This window comes from Protomyctophum bolini (genome assembly GCF_963924005.1).
Source record: "Protomyctophum bolini genome assembly, chromosome: 6".
Classification (NCBI taxonomy): Eukaryota; Metazoa; Chordata; class Actinopteri; order Myctophiformes; family Myctophidae; genus Protomyctophum; species Protomyctophum bolini.
Window position 1 is genome coordinate 16,074,311 of NC_137867.1, and position 21,659 is coordinate 16,095,969.

The following is a 21,659-nucleotide window of genomic DNA, read 5'->3' on the forward strand; positions in this document are numbered from 1 at the left end:
GTGTGTGTGTGTGTGTGTGTGTGTGTGTGTGTGTGTGTGTGTGTGTGTGTGTGTGTGTGTGTGTGTGTGTGTGTGTGTGTGTGTGTGTGTGTGTGTGTGTGTGTGTGTGTGTGTGTGTGTGTGTGTGTGTGTGTGTGTGTGTGTGTGTGTCAGGGAAACGGAAGAAAGAATGCTTTAACACTCCATCTGGAGGCACGTGTTTGCCTAGGTTGCCCTGGCAACAACACAGCGGACAAAGCGTGAGTGTCCTTGAATTCATCAGTGCTGAACGACTGAATGGAGCAACAGGCTGCCGTGTGTGTGTTCATGTTTGTGCATGCAACGTGTGTGTGTCTGTTTACTGTATGACACTGGGCGGTGTGCCTATTCATGAAATCTGTTTGTTCTTGATTCTTATATAAAAGTATGACTGAGGCACCTTTGTAGATATGCAAAGATATATATTTTTCATGGAGCATGTGAAAAAAAACTACTACTCCTAGTAGGACATCTTCTTTTTTTCTGTATTATGTATCAAGACTTTTAACTGCACTTTAGAACCAAGGCATGCTATTTTCTACATCTGCCATTTGGCTTTTTTTTATTAGTCACTTCATGTTGCAAACAAATCCAGTACTTCAGTACTTTCCGTAGATCGTATTTATATGAACTTATTGATTGTGAGATTTTGTTTATGTGTCTACTCTATCTTATTTGTAGGGGTGGTGCACGATTATGAAATTATGACCGATATCCAATCTCAGATTATTTGCAGGGTCATATCTGCCGATACCGATTCTGACTATATATTGAATCTGACGATATTATACAGAAGCTATAGGGTCTTGTCCCAAAGCCCTTTTAATAAAGTATTCAATAAATCCATAAATATCCTATACTGACTCTATACCCAAGTGTCTGTTTTCACAACTGAATGACTGAATGAGATGAGTACATGAATTAAATGTACATGAATATAATAAATATATATTTTACTTCACAATACACTACCCAATTTCCGCCAGCATTAATAATCCCTCGATAGCGTATTGCTAGGTTTTATCGCGCGTAACACTTACTTTGAAGAGACAAATATACTAACCGCATGTTGCAATGACAAAATGCTGTGTGTGGTGTCTTGACCAGTGGTTGTTGTCTAGGTCGGTGGTGAAAAATCCCGACTGCGAGTATCACAGCGCCTGCTACAGGCTGTTGAAAAACCTTGCAAGTGGATACGTGCGCATCTTCAAAATGGCCACGGCCACTGTCCCACTTTGAGTGTAATGCTAACGATTCGATCGGATAAAAACATGGATTAAAGAATATAAACCCTGGAAAACGTAGGTTCCGGGTCTGGCAGGCTAGGGTACTAATTTAACCCTACGGTTTCGCCGGGTTTGGCGGGCTCCGATTTCACATCATATTTGATTTGGTTCTAAACTAGAGGTATTATAAAATCAATTTATATTTATATTGAACTCATTGATTAAATTGTAAATTTTTAATTTATTTATTTATTATCAGATATCTGTATTTTTATGGCCGATTTCCGATTATGCTACCGATTATGTTGTGCATCCCTAACAATTAGTATTTAATTATGCACCAGGACCGGAGTACCCCGTTTTATCCCTTTCATCTTCCTACATGTCTGGGATGACAAATAATCCTTGATCCTTCTTTCAGTAGTAGATTAGTAAAGAGGATTCAAGTCCAGTCGACTAGTCGCACATCATTTTCCTGGATTACTTCTAGAATGACTGACATAAATGAATAGATGAAAGTTGTGAATATGAGAGGAGGAGGCAGGGTGCACTATATTTACCCAGGGATGGTGGGTGGATAGGAGCAGTTGTTTTTGTTACCTCAGCAAGGCAGGCGCGCCAACAGTATGGGTTTGAGCGAGCTGCAAGGTAAGCATGTGGCCACGGCAAGCAGCTGAGTGTGCCGTCCGAGTTGACACACCTTGGTGGACAGAATCGTTAAACACATAAATAAAAATGAGGGCTCTCTTCCCCCATCTCATCTCAGCCCCAGCCTCAGCCGAGTCGACACCAACCATCCTAGGGACAACAATATCTTACACTATTACAGTAATATTATTGTTTAATGGGTTTAATTGTTAATGCAATTATGTCTCTCCTTTGTATGTGACCCGTCCCCCCCAAGTGACCAGGCTGATGACCGTGCTCGCATAGAGAAGAGGGACAGCGCACAATTTGAGTTTGTTTCTGCCATGAACACCATTACTGAGTTCTACTGCAACACCCAGGACACGGGTACGGTACTACTACTGCATGTTAGTGTGTTTCTCTTGTGAGTTTCTGTTTGTGTGCCCACGATTCCGATGCATGTGAACACAGATACTGTGCGTGCGTGCGTGTGCGTGCGTGCACCCAGGACACAGGTACTGTGCGTGCGTGTGTGTGCGTGCGTGCACCCAGAACACAGATACTGTGCGTGCGTGCGTGTGCGTGCGTGCACCCAGGACACAGGTACTGCATGTGAGTTTGTGTGGGTGCAATCTGAGAACCCATCATCCAAAAATAAAGGAAAAACGGCACCCTTGACGGAATCAACAGTATGTCTCGAGAGACTAGTGTGGGTGTGACACCATGGTTGATCAGCAGACACGGCTGTCGCCCACAGAGTTGTGTGATGGTGCAATGAGCTTGTCCTGGAAACGCATTTCCTTCTGGACTCTCTGTGCGTGGGCAGACGGGGGCCGGGGGTACGGTCATATTTATTTGTTTTGAACACTGGGGGCAGATGGTCAATAAAGCCATTCGACTATTACGGTTCGGGGTTTAAGGGCTTGTGACTCACTGTGTGTGTGTGTGTGTGTGTGTGTGTGTGTGTGTGTGTGTGTGCGTGTGTGTGCGTGTGCGTGTGTGTGTGTGCGTGTGTGTGTGTGCGTGTGCGCCATGTGTTACTCAATGCCCCCCTAGGCTCTCGTTCCCTGTCCAGTGTAGTGTCATTGGAGATGCCAGTGATCTGTTGCCTGGGACCGCTCATCCAGTACCTCCGAGAATTTAGCTTGGAGCGAGTTTTACTGAGTGACAGGTACACACACACACACACACACACACACACACACACACACACACGGCAAGCTTTATCACAGCATTTCAAAAGCACTTACAACAAGTGAACATGCTGCTTCCCTTATAGCTCCTTCCGCCATTTGTCCAGTGAGTCAAAGGGCATGGTCCTCAGCGCCACCTCACTGAGGAACCTGGAGATCCTCACCAACCAGGTACTCACGTCAGAAAGTCCATTCAACATATTGATACATATTGATACGAAGAATTGATTTTGCCTGTACAAACTGGTGTCGATTTGGGTAGGGACGGTGTAGTTCCCTTGCCATGTGTAACTCCAGTCCAAATATTGGCAAAATGTCTTCAATAGTTTCTCCGTTGATTAGAAATTGATATTCCAAAATTGTCTCCTCATTGACTAGCATTGCACAGTGAAACTTTATTAACACACAAACAAATTCTACCAATATTAATTAACAGAATTTAAATTTGGAAGAAAATCGGGACTGGATCCATCGATCCTGTTCAGAATCTTCAAACAGTAAAATCAAGTTGAAGAAAAAATAACAAAACATGCATTGTTGGGTTTTGTAATGTTAACATATCGGCAGAATCTGTTTGTTTGCATGTGCTAAAAGTTTCATCCAGTCAACGTAACTACACAAGTGTCATTGTGCTTTAACCCATCAGGCCCATTCTAGAAATTCCTTCTAAATCAGTAGTACTCAAACTTATTGTTTTGGCCGTGGACACCCATCTGAAAATGTTTTCTGCCAGGGACCCCCAGAAGAGAAGATTTGTGTTAAGAAATTCAAAATTATTCATTATTTTTCAAACACTTTTCAAAGATTTTTCAAAAATAGCAAATGTACGCGCTCGGCATTAAGTAGCGCGCTGTCTGTGTGCTTGTATATATGCTATTTTTGAGTACCACTGTTATAAACCTATTTTATATATATATAACATATTATATGATGACAGGTTGAGCCTTTCAGAAAAATCGGACCTCATATATATATATACATATATATATATACAGGTATATACGGGATTCAAGTTCTGCCACTCCAGTTTTACAGCAGAACTGTGAGATGAGTTGAATTCTCTGTGCACCCCTTGTTCCTTGATTGTCTCCACCACGATACGGGAGGTCCCCGTAAGTGGCTGGTCGGTTAAGATAGATGTTGTGGTGAGGTTAAGACCCCAGGACACTCTACAGCGGCTCGCCTGTAAGGCCTGGGTATCTATTGAACTGCTGCGGGAGACAGCACCGCACTGCCTCTATACGGCTCGCATAGAGTAGATCAGCCTCTGTTGTTAAGGAAGCCCTGCTTGCGTGTGTTGGGAGGATATGCAGCCTTTTAGTAGATTTCTTCTTTCTTCTTTATCCTGACCAGGCAACTGACCACCAAAAAGTGCATGATTATAACCTGAAATATAATTCAGAATGTGCTTACGTTCCGCATTAAATTCAATGTTAATTAAACGGGCTACTCACCAAAATAGACGGATACAAGAACAGGGCTTTGATTTTCCAAATGTCAGAAGATTTATTATAAACTTGTAGTTACTTTACAAAAAATATATAAACAAAAAATAAGGAAAATAAATAGACATACAGAGTTTTCAGGATAGTGGAGATATATAGTAGATAATAGTGATAATGTTTACTAAACTTCAATAAGCTATCTTCCCGTGTGTTAGATTCCAGGGCTAAGATAAATTAAACAATGGTCTGGCCTGCTCATGTCCGGCTTGTCTCGTCTGTAGCGTGGTCTGTGCTGTGCCGGACCCTCCTCTGAGGGGCCTTTTATATGTGACTTCACTGTTGTCTGTCTGACTAGACCTTAGATTTATCCACAGACGGCTGGCGCCAAATAACTCTACACATTTTTGTGTAGAGTTACTTATTTCGTACGAATTTTGTGTACGTACTTATTTCACGGGCCTCTTCATGACCTTTTAAGGACCTTTAACCAAACAAACACATTTCCTACAAACATTTCACTTCAGCAGTCAAAACTAATACTGTTTCTAAGGATATAGGGAGGCTGAAATTACATCATCCCTATTTTATATTAAAACTTGTATTTCATTTTACATGTTCAGACCAACATACTTTATGGAAACCTGAGCAACCCTATAAGATCATTGATAGTACTATTTACTTTCTTTTAGTTTACTGACATATAGGCCCATGCATACACATACATATTTCCCATTCCCTCTTAACAAAGATTAATATTAACAAACTAATAAAACACCCCTGCTAGGGTGAGAGGGGGTGAAACATGAACTCAATGACCCCTGAGAGGGATGAGTAACGGAACAGGGAGGGGGGATTAAAAACAATTAAACATAATTATGGCATGATTTAATTTATGCAATGGACTATTTTGCAAACTGTCCATTTCGTGGAAAGGTACGATGATTTAAACTTGTCCATGGCAGAGTCCACATTTTCTGCCAGGGTACTCCTCTAGATGTCTTCCAGATGATCCTGCGTGACTCCTTGGTGCTGCCCTCGCTCGTAGCTGCTAGGTGTTATCATCTCGTCTCGTCTGGCGCATCCCCCCCCAGGTGTTGCGGGGATGTCCTCAGATTCCTTTCTCTGCCCCCTGGACTCTGCGGCCATCTTCCTCCTTGAGATCAGCTTCTCCCTCCCTTCTCCTCTTTTGAGGCGAGGCCTTACTTGCTCTTTGCCCCCCTGGGCCTTTGTCAGGCTGGACGTTCATCATGTCCACCTAACTGCAGTGATCGATTTCCCACTTAGCCCCTCCTCCTAAGGGCCAAGGAAACTTCACTTATAGCCAGGCCCGCTAACAATATATATATAGTTTGTAAAAACGTGTACGTCACCAAAAGGATGGCGGCGTCTGAAATCTAGCGTTCTGGGATTTAAACTCTAGCCCACATGACTCGGAATAGAGTGACGGTGGTCTGTTTTTGTAAATATTGAGCTCGTTCTTGGGCTCGACATACCTTACAAGGACAAGGAAAATGTTGTGAACAAACACGGCTGTGATTAGATACTTTGTTGAACATTAGGTCTCTGCGCCCGTGCACCGTACAGCCGAGATCCAAGCCATTTAAACTCGTTAATCTGGGTTCTCTGGCTCATTCCCTCGATGTGACCTGCTGTGGCACAGACTTATGTACTGAGCAAATCTGCACACAGTATACTCACTCAATGTAAACAAACCAGACAATTCCAAAAGTAATTGCGACCGCTACCACGTGACTTATATGTTGACACCCCCTCAAGGATATTTTGGTACGCTCTATATAGCTCAAATCTAAAATGAAACGGATGCTTTCCCTGTTTGAATGGGTTAAAGGACTATTTAATTGTCATTAGTCATTCTGGTTCTACCTCTTTAGAGCCAGAACACCATCCACTCCCATCTCATCCCGTCTCATAGTCATCAGCCAAGTGCTAGCAAGCTCAGATTTATGGCTGTGCACTGCGTGAGTTTTTATGTTTCCCAATGTAAACACTAAACACACACCAGGAGCATATATTTGAACAATGTGTGGTTCTTTGAGTTTTGTCAAGGAATAGGCTAGAAAATTAAGGACCGGCCCTACCTGGGCCCTCATCAAACCCTGTACACAAGACACTGCCCCTGCTGCCACCCTTAGATCTCCATATATGGAGCTGACCTGTTCTGACATTCCATATGTTGATCTGACCTCATCAAACCCTGTACACTCAAGACAGACACGCAGCGCTCCATATATGGACAGTGCATGCTTCTCGCCCTCAGGCGTCTTACTGTTGTATTAAATATGTTTATTACTACATACTATTTAAATATGTTCTTGGAATTATCCCCCCGCTGAGTATTACGTAACAGCAAAATGCCATACATATGTGCCCAATGCCCATGTACATTAACAGCCATTCCGTATGTTGAACTTGAAATGATTAAGTAAATAATGTTCTGAATCTGTGTGAATTCCCTCTGCTTTAAAACACTCAGAACTTTCTCTTCTTCATCTATGGTGCTGAAAATCTTTTTTGGGAATCAGACCGAGAGAGAGGAGGGACTTGGCTTGTTTGATCATGGGTTGGATGAGACACATAACTGCACTAACACTGTCACTCAACCTACAGATCAAACTGCAGCTTCCTTTGCATATTTATTTGAAATTGATTTGGAGGATAAGCCCCTTGACATGCAACATTTCGTTTTCGACATATACTGTCCTGTTCATTACACTATAAACATACACTGTGAGAGTTAACTTTTGAACTAAATTCCTCGACTTTGATTGCACACTGCTAGATGATCAATGACTATTGAACCTCACTTGGATGACCAGTACCAAAATGTGACATCTTTCAAGTATGGCAGACTGTTGCGTCTATACTGCATCGCATTAATCATAAGTTCAATGGCAGACTGTTGCGTCTATACTGCATCGCATTAATCATAAGTTCATTGGCAGACTGTTGCGTCTATACTGCATCGCATTAATCATAAGTTCAATGGCAGACTGTTGCGTCTATACTGCATCGTATTAATCATAAGTTCATTGGCAGACTGTTGCGTCTATACTGCATCGCATTAATCATGAGTTCAATGGCAGACTGTTGCGTCTATACTGCATCGCATTAATCATAAGTTCAATGGCAGACTGTTGCGTCTATACTGCATCTCATTATCATTAATCATAAGTTCAAGCACACTGACTTTCAATTTGAAGCCTGCTTTTATTTACCGGATGTTTAACCACATGGTGCCTGGTGTCACTTTTCTGGGCATGTCATAACAGGTGAACACCTGAGCTAAATTGCAAATCGGCTATTTTTGTCAAGGAGATTTGATGTAGATGTAAAAAGGAGGGGTCCAAGTACATACCCCTACGGAATCCTCGTGGTCAATGAAGTGGGTTTATGTGCTTAATAAAAGCAGACTGTGGATTTCCCACTGGAAAATATAAATTAGGTTTAAGCCTTGTGTATATTCCTTGTCTTGTAGACAGACGGGGGTGTGAAGGGCAGTCTGCTGTGGGTATTGGATCACACACGCACTCCGTTTGGGAGGAGACTAATGAGACAGTGGGTGAGCCAGCCTCTCACACGTCTACGGTGAGTACTGGAGCCAGCTGACCATCTTAGCTGAAGATTTTCTCTGATTTCTCATCAAGCATTTTTAATTATTGTTTAGGAAGGTCTTAAGCGCATGCACCCTAGCATCCCTATTCTGTGTGTGTCTGTGTGTGTGTGTGTGTGTGTGTGTGTGTGTGTGTGTGTGTGTGTGTGTGTGTGTGTGTGTGTGTGTGTGTGTGTGTGCGCGCGCGTGTGTGGAGGGGGGGGGGTGTCATACTTTTTTCATTCATCCAGTCAGGAGAGAACTCGAGAAACAGGATAAACGAGTAACATTATAAAATGTAAGCTGAATGGGTTATATCTCCTGATTGGATAATATTGGTAATTTACCTGAACATTTTTATTTTCTGTTTATTAAAGAGTTTGAGAGCTGCATAATACAAATCCAATACTAAAATGATTGAACCCAAGAAAGCACTATGGCTTGTTTACATTGTGGTCCTGTATTAAATTAATTGAAATATGCAGTGACAGACAAATACTATGCAAAAACCTCATATAAACGAGTACTACTACTACTACTTTTACAGGGGCCAGTTCAGAATTTGCAGCTCTAGAGCTTTTATAACTGCTGGCAGGGCATTCTACATTCTGGTGCCATAGCAGTAGAATTCATTTAACCCCTTGTTTGAGAGACGAATTTGGGTTGAACGTGATTTGTGGAGCTCCCTCTGGTGTTGTGTTTGTGGACGTCTTTAACGTTTTGGACGTAGTTTGACAGGTACATGGGTCTTTGTGGTGTAGGTATCTTGTAGAATAGATCAAACCCATCGCAAGTTTCTGTATTCTGTCCTCTCTACCCTGAGCCATCCCACCCTAGCAAAATGAGAAACATATTCAATTCATTAATTAATCAATTTAGAAAAGCATACGTACATATGACTTGCATAGACTTGGAACTTGTTTGAGATAGATAGTAATACAACAAGGTAAACTTTAATTTGCCATTATTTTTGGTCAATGTTATGTTATCATCCCATTATTGCAGTTGAAAGTATAGAAAATGAAAGTTGAAAGTATGCAATGATTTGAAAACTCTTTTTTTGGACTGGTGAGTGTCTCTCCCAACCACCAATCCAGGATTATATTTGTGCCTAGCTCTCAGATTATAGAGATAACCCGACGTCTACAGCTTTTCAACATCAACAAATCCAGATTACATCCAAACACATTAGTTCCAAGACAGATGCATTCGTGCACACACGCAGACACACATGCACAGATGCACACACAATACAGCATGAATTCCTGGTTGGGCATGACTGCAATGTTTTAAATGTCTGTATCTTAAAGGCATAGTATGTACAGTATGCATAGCTTGCCCTGTGTTTACATAACAGTAACACATTTTCTCTCTCTCTCTCTCTCTCTCTCTCTCTCTCTCTCTCTCTCTCTCTCTCTCTCTCTCTCTCTCTCTCTCTCTCTCTCTCTCTCTCTCTCTCCCGTCTCCAGTTGCATTTCAGACAGGCAGGATGCAGTGTGTGAGATCCTGGAGTCAGACTCTGCCACCCTAACGTCCGTCAAATCTCTGCTATCCCATCTCCCTGACCTGGAAAGAGGCATCTGTAGCATATACCACAAAAAGGTACACTCAAAGAGGCATCTGTAGCATATACCACAAAAAGGTACACTCATCTGTAGTGTTCTTCATCTGTAGCATATACCACAAAAAGGTACACTCATCTATAGTGTTCTTCATCTCAATCATCTGTAGCATATACCGTACCACAAAAAGGTACACTCATCTATAGTGTTCTTCATCTGTAGCATATACCACAAAAAGGTACACTCATCTATAGTGTTCTTCATCTGTAGCATATACCACAAAAAGGTACACTCATCTATAGTGTTCTTCTTCTTTTTAAAAGAAAACCACAACGCCAGTTTAGGCAAAGGGATGACAACACCCAATCATTCCTGGTGCAAAAACAAAGTTCTGGCCTAAGGGTGGTGCTAGAGGAAAGTCCAAGGGGTCAATATAGTAGGTTTTATCCTCTGTAGACCACGAAGGTGCTGGAAAAGTCCAGCCTGTTGTTTTGAAGATATCATATTTTGGACCAAACTGTTGAACAGACACAGACTGACCACCACTGACATGCTTAGAGCCTGCTGCTACAGTATGCTAACGGGGCTAAAACTTTACAATAATCACTCATACCATCCTTTCCTTTCATGTGTTGTTGATTAATAGTCGGGAGCACAATTTCTGGGGTATTTTATTTAACCTTTATTTAAACAGTAAAAACAAATTGAGACAAAGTGGGAACTGGCCAAGAGGCAGAAAGAAAATTGCACTTCAATGCTACATCGTACATGACAAGTTACAGAAAAGACAATAATACATCCATGATACATTTCAAAGTACCTATAAAATACCATACAAAAATCTCCAAAGTGATACACGTCTGAGATGATCCTTTTGAAACTTCTCAGTGGAACTTTCAAGGCCAAGAAAGCAAGACATGTTTAGGGAGGAAGATCACTAGTAAGAATAGATTTATAAATAAAAATATACCAATGTTGTCAGCATTCAGCCTACAGTGATGTGAACACTAACCTCAGTGGCTGACACAATCTCATCTCCTCCAGGACCAATCTTGTGTGTGTGTGTGTGTGTGTGTGTGTGTGTGTGTGTGTGTGGGGGGGGAGACACAGGGAGAATGAGCAGAAAGAACGCAGCACATAGTAATTCGCTTAAGTCGTTTACATGGAACAATTTGACTGAAAAGGTTTAAACCCACCCCTCCGTGAGACCGTGACCGATTAAAATTTCAACCGGTTGTTTGGGCATGTTTATTATGAGGTGTTTCTATGGAGCATTTTCATTCTGTTTGGGTTTTCAAATGATTAGAATAGGAATATTAGGTTCCATGTAAATCCAACAGAAAGTTTCAAAACACACATGCATGCACACACAGCCACACATGCACAGAGAAGCATTAATTAATTGTCATTTCCTCTCTGTAGGGAAATGAGGTTGTGTCGTGTGTAATGGTGTGTCACCCCTATGGCTCCATTTCCATAATGGCACGGACGGAATGGGTTATGCTCTCAGGTCCTTGTGCACTCAGAGCCATAAAATAGAGCGACGCACAGGGTGACATGAGGGACTATATAAAGTGCACCGCGTGATGGCTTCGACTATTAAAAGTGTAACACCCATTAACCCCTAGTGATCGAATCCCGTGTAGTAATGTTGTTAAAGCCAATATGAACGCAGTATAGTCTTCAATATTGCCTCCTTATGACCCTTTTAGTGCAGTCAATAAAAAAACTAAAATGATATTATCTTAATTGCCCGATGATGATACTTTGACAATAAATTACATACACATAGATATTCAGAGTCATCACATAGATCATCTGGACAGGTAATAGCCATCATATATTTACACCAACCCTTTTTAAATGTCGACAGCCAAGCCTTCATTAAAGGGCCGTGCCCTATACACAGTAGACTATACAACAATGGCAGCATTTAATTGAGCATTCATGAAGGAAATGCCGAATGAATTTGAAAACATGCTTGGTAAACGTGTGATTGTCTTTTCTTTCAGAGGTGCTCTGTGGTGTAGAGCAGCGGCTGTTTGTGGATGTTCAGGGACTGGATGTTGTTGTCCAGTGTTTAATGTCTTTGTTGTCCTGTCCCCAGGCTGTGTGTCTCTCTGTAATAGATGGTCCTTCTCTAAGCCTGGCTGTCATATCCTGCACAGATGAGATTCACTGATCTAATCTCCCTGGCTTACAGAATTCCCCAATACCACGCACGCACACACACACACACACACACACACACACACACACAAACATGCATTGCACTGGAGGATATATCTGTTACTGCTGGTTTATAACGAATACTTTTGCTATGATGAGTTGCTGCTGCCCGTACACTTTGTAAAATACAGGAATTAGAATGTTTTATAACAGCCATCTGCTCTATTAGATACAATCGTGTGTGTGTGTGTGTGTGTGTGTGTGTGTGTGTGTGTGTGTGTGTGTGCGTGCGTGCGTGCGCATGTTTTCAGTGCTCCACTCAGGAGTTCTACCTCATCAGCAGTAGTCTTTCCCGCCTGGGCTTGGAGCTACACGCCCTGCTGCCAGCCGTCCAATCACAGCTTCGCTCCTCTCTGCTCCGAACCCTCCTATTGGACTCTCCCGAGCTGCTGGCTCCCGCCCACAGCTTCCTCAAGGTGCTCAACGAAAAGGCTGCCAAGTGAGTTTATTTGTGTGTGGAAGGAGAGACTCAGTGTGAAATGAAACGTAAGATGTTTTGATTGTGCTGAAAGTTTTTATTTATTTATTAAAGCGCAGTTTGGACGCCACAGAAGATTAGCCGAGTTAGGTATGATAAATTAGGCTTAATCTAAAAATATATTTCACCATTGGCTACCTACCGCCCCCTATGGGAACGGGCGTCTAAGGAGGTAAAGCATTAAAGCTCTATATTCTTATGTAATCGTTAAGCATCGATTAAAACAGAGTCAAACTGGTGACAATTTAAATCGTGATTAAATCACAATTTGAAAAAAAGAAAAACTAAATGCAACCTTTGTAAGAGATTAACAAAAAAGAGTTTGTCATTTGCTACTGCATTGAAAAGAGAAGAAAATAGTGGAATTGTGTAAGAGAAATAATAATGGCAGGCATTGGCAATGACATTCATGAAAACACTTAATTCTATAAAAAATTTAAAATAAAAATAAAATAAAGAGCCATTCACACCAATATCTATAAATACAGTATGTTGTTTTAAACTCGTTCTAACTGAAGTGGAGTCCACACACCAACTATAGCGATCGTTTGGATCAGTTCCAGAGTGATTTTTATCAATGACCTTCAGCCAATAAAAATAGCATCAGAAGGACATGTGCGACGCAATCGGCCTCATTCACCCTCAGAGTCACATCAGTGACTGTTTTATTATGAATGGAGATGATTATGTAACGCTAGCTGGTAGTGGTTACTTCAGGTAACCTACAACTATCTCACCTCCTCTCAATGAATCGGTCAGATTATCCTTAACTAAAAATCATCACATGGATGCACCTGGGACGTATTCTCAGTGATGTATCCCAAGGTCATCGGGGTTTCGGGTCTTTCGAACATTATACCCCTCACTCAGGCGACCCAGCCGGGGTGATCAAGTCCCGACTTACGTCCCAGTAGCTACCCTAGATCAGTCAGATTGGGAAAGACCAAGGCCACACAATCCGTTGGAACCACTCCAGAACTACTCTGCCGGGGCTGGGAGGTACGCTTCTGGCGCATGGAAGGACTAGGCTCTGTGGGTTGACTCCTGTCCGGGCCCCTCCTACATCTCACCAGGTCCACTCCTGCTCTCACCAGGCCCAGGACGTATGCGTTGCACCAGAGTCCCAGCACCAGACGCTTCATTCAGGAGTGGTGGATTCTTGAGCCATATAGTCTGTTACATGTACCTTTCAGCATAATGTTGTGATGTTGAAAAAAAATGATATACTATTAGCATCACAATATCAATGTTGGGGTATTTGGTCTAAAGATATTGTAATACAGCCCTAGAATGGTGAGCTCTGTTGTGTCTTATGGAGGGGGATGTTGAGGTGCAGGTTGTGTGTCTCATGTTGTGGTGCTTGGTGCAGGTCTGGTGATAAGAAGGAGCTGTTTGCAGACCTCAGCGGCTTCCCATTGTTGAAGGAGAGGAGGGAGCAGATTCACACGGTCCTTAGTGAGATCCAAGATCACCGCAAAGATGCCAGAATTACTCTCCGGGCTCCCACACTGGACTACATCACTGTCTCTGGGCAAGAGGTGTGTGTCTGTGTGTCTGTGTGTGTGTGTGTGTGTGTGTGTGTGTGTGTGTGTGTGTGTGTGTGTGTGTGTGTGTGTGTGTGTGTGTGTGTGTGTGTGTGTGTGTGTGTGTGTGTGTGTGTGTGTGTGTGTGTGTGTGTGTGTGTGTGTGTGTGTGTGTGTGTGTGTGTGTGTGTGTGTGTGTGTGTGTGTGTGTGTGTGTGTGTGTGTGTGTGTGTGTGTGTGTGACTGTGTGTGTGCGTGTGCGTAAATAACATTAATTTTGCCGTGTAGCTGACGATTGGTATTCCTGGGTTTCAACACATCCTCTGACTGAGTGTTATCCTTCTTCATCAACATATCTTTCCTATCCTCAACCCCCCACCTCTTCTCCGCTGTGTGTAGTTTCTGATAGAGGTGAAGAACTCCATGTCTTCTGTTGTGCCATCGGACTGGGTCAAAATCAGCAGGTGAGTTTCTCGTTTGGTGTCCACACATTCACCAACACAGTCACAAATAACACACACACGAGTGCGAGTGTGCGCCCGCAACTCAGGTTTGACCTTATGTTCTTATGCCCTGTCTGTCTTGTATGGTAGATGAAGAGACATTCTTTTTTTTTATATATATCGGAACCCGCGTCCCGCAGTCCGTCTGGCTCAGCAGCCTAGGTGCTCAGATGGTTGAGCTAACCGTCCGGGCCATGAAGAGACATTCTGACACTAAAAGCATCGTAGTAAAGCCGTATGTTTTTTTTAGACCAATCATCGCAGGAAAAGATTATGAAAATATTGGCTTTTAGCTGAGAGGAACTTACAGAGTGCAAAGTTGGAGTAAGTTAACCCGAGTCAACCAACAACAGGCTAAGTGGTCGGGGGATTGCTGAGAAAACAAGCGTGTGCTACGTAACATACAAAGCTACTACACACTACAGTGTAGGACAGCAAGTAGACATCATACCAGCATCTATCTAATAAGTAGCCTGGGGTCCACCTATGCTTTCTATGGCATAGGCAGATCCGCCGGGAGAATCTAGACGCAGCTGCGCGACATGAGACTAATTAATTAGAGCGACGTGTGTGCGTCAATTTAACAAAGGTGCAGACGATCAGAAATCAGCAGAGAGTGATCGACGTTTGCGCTACTCTATGCCGAATTGAAGTGGACTCGGTCCCAAACTTTTTCTCCCTGGAAATAATAACTATAACTAATAAGTAAACAACATTCCTAGCATCTGTCTAAACCGAGAACTGACACCAAATTACATTTCATTCTTTCACTGATGTGTGCAGTTGCGTGTCGCATTTTTCAAGCTTGCCCCTCGTCACCTCGTGAAGCGACAGTAACCAGTAACCAACATTGGCCGGGTAATTGTGTAGGTGAAATAGGCTCTCTCTCCCCCCCTCAAAAAATTAACACTGTTCTCTTCTCTTCTCCAGTACCAAGACAGTGAGTCGTTATCACTCTCCCTTCCTTGTGGAACGCTACAGGAAGCTGCTGCAGCTCCGAGAGCAGCTTCTGTTGGACTGCCAGAAAGAGTGGACCAACTTTCTAGAGTATTGAAATGCAACACACAGTCACACACAGAATCCACTGATCATTGGTTATTATTACTGTATGTGCAGTAGCTACAACTTTACAAGCTTGTTTCTATGCCTATTTGTAGTTGAGTGCTACTGTCTCAGTGTCGGCTGAGCAGAACAAAAGATAGCTTAATTCCCCCCCTCTCTCTCTCTCTCTCTCTCTCTCTCTCTCTCTCTCTCTAGTGAGTTTGGGGAGCACTATCACACCATGAAACGCGCTATTAGTCACCTAGCAACCATGGACTGTCTCTTCTCATTGGCTGAAGTGGCCAAACAGGGTGACTATTGCAGGTGATGTCCTCATATGATGACCATAACTATTTAGTCAGGCGTGTGTGTATGAGCTTTTTTGTGTTCGTGCAACCATGCCTGGCTCACGAGTATGTATGTGTTTGTGTGCGGCGTGTGGGTGTCCTGTGTCGTGTCCCATAGTCTCAGACAGACTGTGTGGGGGAGTGTGTACTGGGCCTGGCAGAACGGCAACAGGCCTTCCACCCCCTCCCTGTCGACAACACTCCATCTCTGTACCCAATCCTCACCTTCAGCAGCTCTGAAGCATCCCTCCATACGTCCCTCTACCACTTCTCAACTTCATTCCCGTATTTTTCTGTATTTCATGTCTCTGTTGCCAGACATTGCCTTGTGTCTTCGGTTCTTCATTTAGAGTGTACAAATGTAACGAAATGGACCTGTAATTTGGTCCATTTGGTTACATTTGTAAACTCTTGACTTACAAATGGATAAATTAAAACTCAGGAATTTTCTCTCTGTTGATGTTCTAAAGGTCCTTACAGACTGGGTGTGCTTTCTGGAAAAACAGTGGAACAATTCCTTGTGAAATCCGAAAAATGCACCAGTCTGCAAGGACCTTTGAGTATGTGTTTTGCGTTTGTGTGTGCACCTGACAGTGTGTGGTTTTTGCCTTTAGGCCTGAGGTGTATGAGAACCGCCATCAGATTGTGATCCGGGACGGCAGGCATCCTGTCATAGACCAGCTCATGGGAGAACAACATCAATATGTTCCCAACAACACTGAACTACAGGTACTCATGCATGGCACAGTATGTTTCTTCCTTCCTCTATTCTTTTTTTCCCATTCTTGTAACTGTAAATGATGGAGTTTTTTTTATGACAAAGAATTTCACCGGCTTTTACACGTGTTAACCTGTGATGTGACAATAAAGTTGAGTTAACCACTTACGCTAGCATCCCTATTCTGGGGTGAAGATTTGGCAAAAATTGCATATCTACAAGCTGATCTATTTTCGGCAAAGATATTAGTGTAGAGTGTAGACTGTAGAGAGAAACAGGCCTACTATAGAGAGTCCTGGGAAGCTCTGGTCAACTAAGTATATTTGAGTGGTTTGAGTTGAGCATGTGTACACAAACAAAAACTACATGCACACACAGTGACAGAGCACAGACCTTCACTCGCTTACTCACTCAGAGAAATTCCAAAACAAAGTTGGGACCACAGACACGCACGCTCCTCATGCACACATGCTCACTCACTGGTGGAGTTGGCGGCTGGGCGCATAGGCTAGGTTAATCTTGCAATTGGACGCATGTGAATCTGTCCTGTCCTGTCCTGTCCTGTCCTGTCCTGTCCTGTGCAGGGTGAAGGTAGGAGGACTATGATAGTAACAGGGCCCAACATGGGGGGCAAGAGCTCCTACATTCGGCAGGTAGCCATGATCTGTGTCATGGCCCAGATGGGCTCCTACGTGCCGGCGACTGAGGCTCAGCTGGGCATCCTGGATGGCATCTACACCAGGTATGAACACACACATTTACATACATCCACATGTAAAATGAGTGTACATGTTGTAAACGGATGCATATTGTATACAGCACTCACTGAGGTACAGGAACAGAAAATCAACACCCTTGCGCACGCACACACATAAACACAGCAGGTGATGGAGAAGTCTCAGGCTTTTTTCTCTGCTTTTAAATGTGACAGGCTTAAACCTGATTTATACTCAGTAGTGCTCTGTCGCTTCACGATGCGTTGTTAACTTGTTGATCAGCTCTTTTCGGCACGCGATGCACACGATGGAGTAAAAACATAGTCTCGTGTAGCCAGTCTTCATCTGCCTTTGCAATGCATATTCATTTGCCCCAGGCAGATTAAAGGGAAACGTCACCCTTTTTGCATATGTTAATGACGTTTAGAAGATTTAGAACACTTTCCTGGGGGGTCTTTATGTGTGTAATATGTGGTTTTAGATATTTTAGATTTTAGCAGTCTCTGATGTCATGGACATTGGGCTCACTTACTTCCTGGACTACATTTTGTCTCAGTAAGACAGCCCTCCCCCTATCCACAAGGAGGAGCAGTGCACCAAAGCATTATGGCAACAGGAAAGTGTTCTAAATCTTCTAAACGTAATTAACATATATTATTTTGCAAAAAGGGTGAAGTGTCCCTTTAAGTCTGGCCCCTCTCAATTGTGGGAGGACTTCACGGCCGAAGTGGTGACGAGCCAACCAGATTCATCTGGAACCAGGCTATAACCAACCAGGGCCCAGTTTGCAAATCTGGGGCGGGACGTTGCGGGAAAACAATCTAATGCTGAGAGGGACGGGACTAATATCCACACAGTGATATTGGTATCGCTACGCGAGGCTATAGTCTAAACTACACTTGAATCCCCTCCTAATCCCATAATGCCCCTTCATCCCAATTCCCCAGACAGGTGGATAATGTGCCAGGGGGACCGCTGTGAACCTGTTATACTTGGTTGCGTACCAGTGTCACACAGTCACTCACTGACTACAAGCTCACAACTTGTCGCAGTGTGTGTGTGACGTATCGTGAGCTTCTATATCTGCTAGTGCACGCACACTGCACAACACGTATAACTTCACATGTCTCTGGCTTTATTTGATGGAGAGAGCGCTCTGCTGTGCCACTGCACATACCACCATAGTTCTTTATTTGATGGAGAGAGCGCTCTGCTGTGCCACTGCACATACCACCATAGTTCTTTATTTGATGGAGAGAGCGCTCTGCTGTGCCACTGCACATACCACCATAGTTCTTTATTTGATGGAGAGAGCGCTCTGCTGTGCCACTGCACATACCACCATAGTTCTTTATTTGATGGAGAGAGCGCTCTGCTGTGCCACTGCACATACCACCATAGTTCTTTATTTGATGGAGAGAGCGCTCTGCTGTGCCACTGCACATACCACCATAGTTCCTGGGAGCCTCGAAAGGGGGAAAAATGCTGTTGTCGGAGCGAACGTTCATTTCTTTTTGATGATGATTGTTCACTACATTATTAGCGCGTGGTCTCAGCATGAAGCACGTATGTGCTGACTTTCCATGTGCTGACTGCATGTTACTGTGGAAACATAGGCCAGTATACGATCTCCGTTATTCGGCCTTTACTACTCTATGTAATTAGGCCTAATGACTTGCAGATGTGTGTAATTGTCTGTTTTGCAGATTTAAGCATGGTCTTACGTGTGAATACATTGGGGAAAGTACTGTGTGTGTGTGTGTGTGTGTGTGTGTGTGTGTGTGTGTGTGTGTGTGTGTGTGTGTGTGTGTGTGTGTGTGTGTCTGTGTGTGTGTGTGTGTGTGTGTGTGTGTGTGTGTGTGTGTGTGTGTGTGTGTGTGTGTGTGTGTGTGTGTGTGTGTGTGTGTGTGTGTGTGTGTGTGTGTGTGTGTGCGTGCGCGTGCGTGTGCGCATGTTGTGTTAGGGTTCAGTGTTTGTTGTTTGGACTAGAGGATCTGTGTGTTTGTATGCATGTGTGTATCTGCTCTGTCTCTGTGTCTTGGGGGAATTTGTGCGTGTCTTGGGGGAATTTGCATGGAATATACTGTAACTAGGTAAAGTAGGTTCAGACCGGAGTTTGGCTTGGCCAGGTGTTTTGGCAGAGAATGAATACATAACATTAGGCATTCCATTTTAATGGCTGTGGTCTGTCCTCTCTACACCCCCATGCTGTACATGCAAGACAATTTATAGGCCAGCATCAATCTTACTGTTATTTGTCTTGGATAAGTAAACCCACTCCTTATTGACGCTACTGTCTCATCTGTGTTCGTCCATCTATCTTTCTGTATTTCCTGTTCATGACGATAGTGCTCAAATCAAAGGCAATAAATTCACAATGGTGAAGAAATGTCGCCATCTCTGTAAAGGAAAGGTGTGCAATGGCTGGGCAATTAATTACTAAAACCCTCTTGCAACTGTAGTTGGTCTATGCATTACATAGATTATGTAATGCACAATCTATGTAAAGCGCGAAACACACACACACACACACACACACACACACTCTTTTTTTTTTGTCTTTTCTCGTGAATTCCATCCACCAAACCAGGATATATAAACTACGATTTTTCAACATGATGAACTTGCGATCAATCCATGCCACTGTCTCTACTCTCTAGTGTAATATGAACAACATGTCTTCATGTTCTGTGTTAGACCGTGTGTGCGACTGTGAGATAGAGATAGAGAGATGCCTGATTTATACAGTAGTTAGGTGTCTCGCACTGAAAATACATAGGGCTCCATCTTGCGCCACCCTTATCTCTTATCCATACATTTATTTGCCATTTTTTACTATTTTGAAAAACCTTATAACCCATTTAGGCCTGACCTCAAAATTTGAAAAAAAATCTTCTAAATCATCCAGTTTTCACAAAATAAATATTTTCACGATTTTTCAAAAATAGCAGACCTACAAGCTCGAGCTTGTAGATCTGCTGTTTTTCAATAGCTAAAGCATATACATAATGCTAACACCAAAAGGGGTTCCCGCCCAAAATGGGTTAAAATAGTTATTAACTAGCTTATCTTAAGATCGGCTATTTGAACTATTTTAAAAGGTTTTTTTAAATAGTAAAATAAGTTTAGGGATAAGGGTTATATATAATATATGTGCAAGATATAGCCCCTAATGTACAAGCTCAATACAGGTCGCAGAGCCATCACATTGGGAGCTTGTACATCTGCTATTTTCAATGTAAGTAGTATAAATCAGGCTAGAGTCGTCCTGGGACCAGTGAGGAAGGTAATGACTGAGACATCCAGCATAGAGAGACACTGCGTAGGTGTCTTATTAGGATCTCCTGCCTGATTTGATCCATGTGATTGATTGATCGGTGAGCATGGAATGAAGCAAACAGAACGTGGGTCAATTTAAACCCTCATAAAGATGTTTTGTGACTGTTCGTTCTGCGCACTGTTCGACTGCTCTTCAGCGTTTATACGAATACAGCTGTTATGTTCATAGTTGTGAGAGTGTGTGTGTGTGTGTGTTGCATGTGTTGTCTCTATGACGGGGCTTTTTTTAGATTTGATTTTGTTGTAATCTGGTCCTCCTTGAACTTTCACATGCGCGCATACTTGTACTGTACACGCGTGTGTGAGACAGAAGGCATTCATGTGGGTTCCTGTTGGTATGGAGTCCTGAAGGTTATGGAGCACATTCTCCCATCTCTTCACGGTTGTTATGGAAACAGCAAAAGGAAGTAGAATGTAAAATTATGTATTGAAAAGGCCTTTTAACCCATTCTGACCGGGCACCCATTTTGGTGTTGGCATCATGTTATGCTTTAGCTATTGAAAAATAGCAGATCTACAAGCTCATATCGCGCCACCGAGTGGCGCGATACGAGCTTGTAGGTCTGCTATTTTTGAAAAATTCAAAGAACGACTGACATTTTTAGAATCTGATCTCAGGTCAGAATGGGTTAATCAGACCAGTGTGTGTCCCGTGGAAACCTCGTATGAATCTGATCTCAGGTCAGAATGGGTTAATGGACAATGGACAGTGATTATGCTTGTGCTCGACAACAGTGGTTCTCAAACGTCTTCATGTCAACGACCCCCAAATGAATATGTATTTGGCCATGGACCGGACCCCCATTTTAAACTACTTTTAGGTTTCTGAACCAGTTCATTTTCAGTGGAAACACTCTTAAACTGGTTCAATATTAGGTGGGGAAAAAAGAACCGAACCGGTTCAACGGTGGTGGAAACGGGGCCTTTGAGAACCACTGTTTTAATGGACGATGGTCTCTTAGCAGTGATTATGCTGTGCTTTACGGCTTTAAGCTCTGCTTAAAGCTTTAAGCTCTTATTAAAGCTTTAAGCTGTTCTTAAAGCTGGGATGTATTTTGGGAGGGAGTGGATAATGCCCAGAAAT

General features: G+C 43.0%; 1 protein-coding gene across 2 annotated transcripts in view; it reads left to right on the top strand.

The window, feature by feature from the left end:
• The window catches only part of msh3 (mutS homolog 3 (E. coli)), a 52,755-nt gene that overhangs the window by 10,966 nt on the left and 20,130 nt on the right, over positions 1 to 21,659 (top strand). For both annotated transcript variants that reach the window (XM_080765304.1, XM_080765305.1), the window contains exons 9-20: positions 2,149 to 2,258; positions 2,928 to 3,042; positions 3,151 to 3,235; positions 8,006 to 8,115; positions 9,589 to 9,721; positions 12,162 to 12,349; positions 13,758 to 13,926; positions 14,311 to 14,375; positions 15,345 to 15,461; positions 15,672 to 15,779; positions 16,417 to 16,531; positions 17,105 to 17,262. In XM_080765304.1, the coding sequence (XP_080621430.1) occupies positions 2,149 to 2,258; positions 2,928 to 3,042; positions 3,151 to 3,235; positions 8,006 to 8,115; positions 9,589 to 9,721; positions 12,162 to 12,349; positions 13,758 to 13,926; positions 14,311 to 14,375; positions 15,345 to 15,461; positions 15,672 to 15,779; positions 16,417 to 16,531; positions 17,105 to 17,262 (1,473 nt within the window). The remainder of the gene's footprint in view (positions 1 to 2,148; positions 2,259 to 2,927; positions 3,043 to 3,150; positions 3,236 to 8,005; positions 8,116 to 9,588; positions 9,722 to 12,161; positions 12,350 to 13,757; positions 13,927 to 14,310; positions 14,376 to 15,344; positions 15,462 to 15,671; positions 15,780 to 16,416; positions 16,532 to 17,104; positions 17,263 to 21,659) is intronic.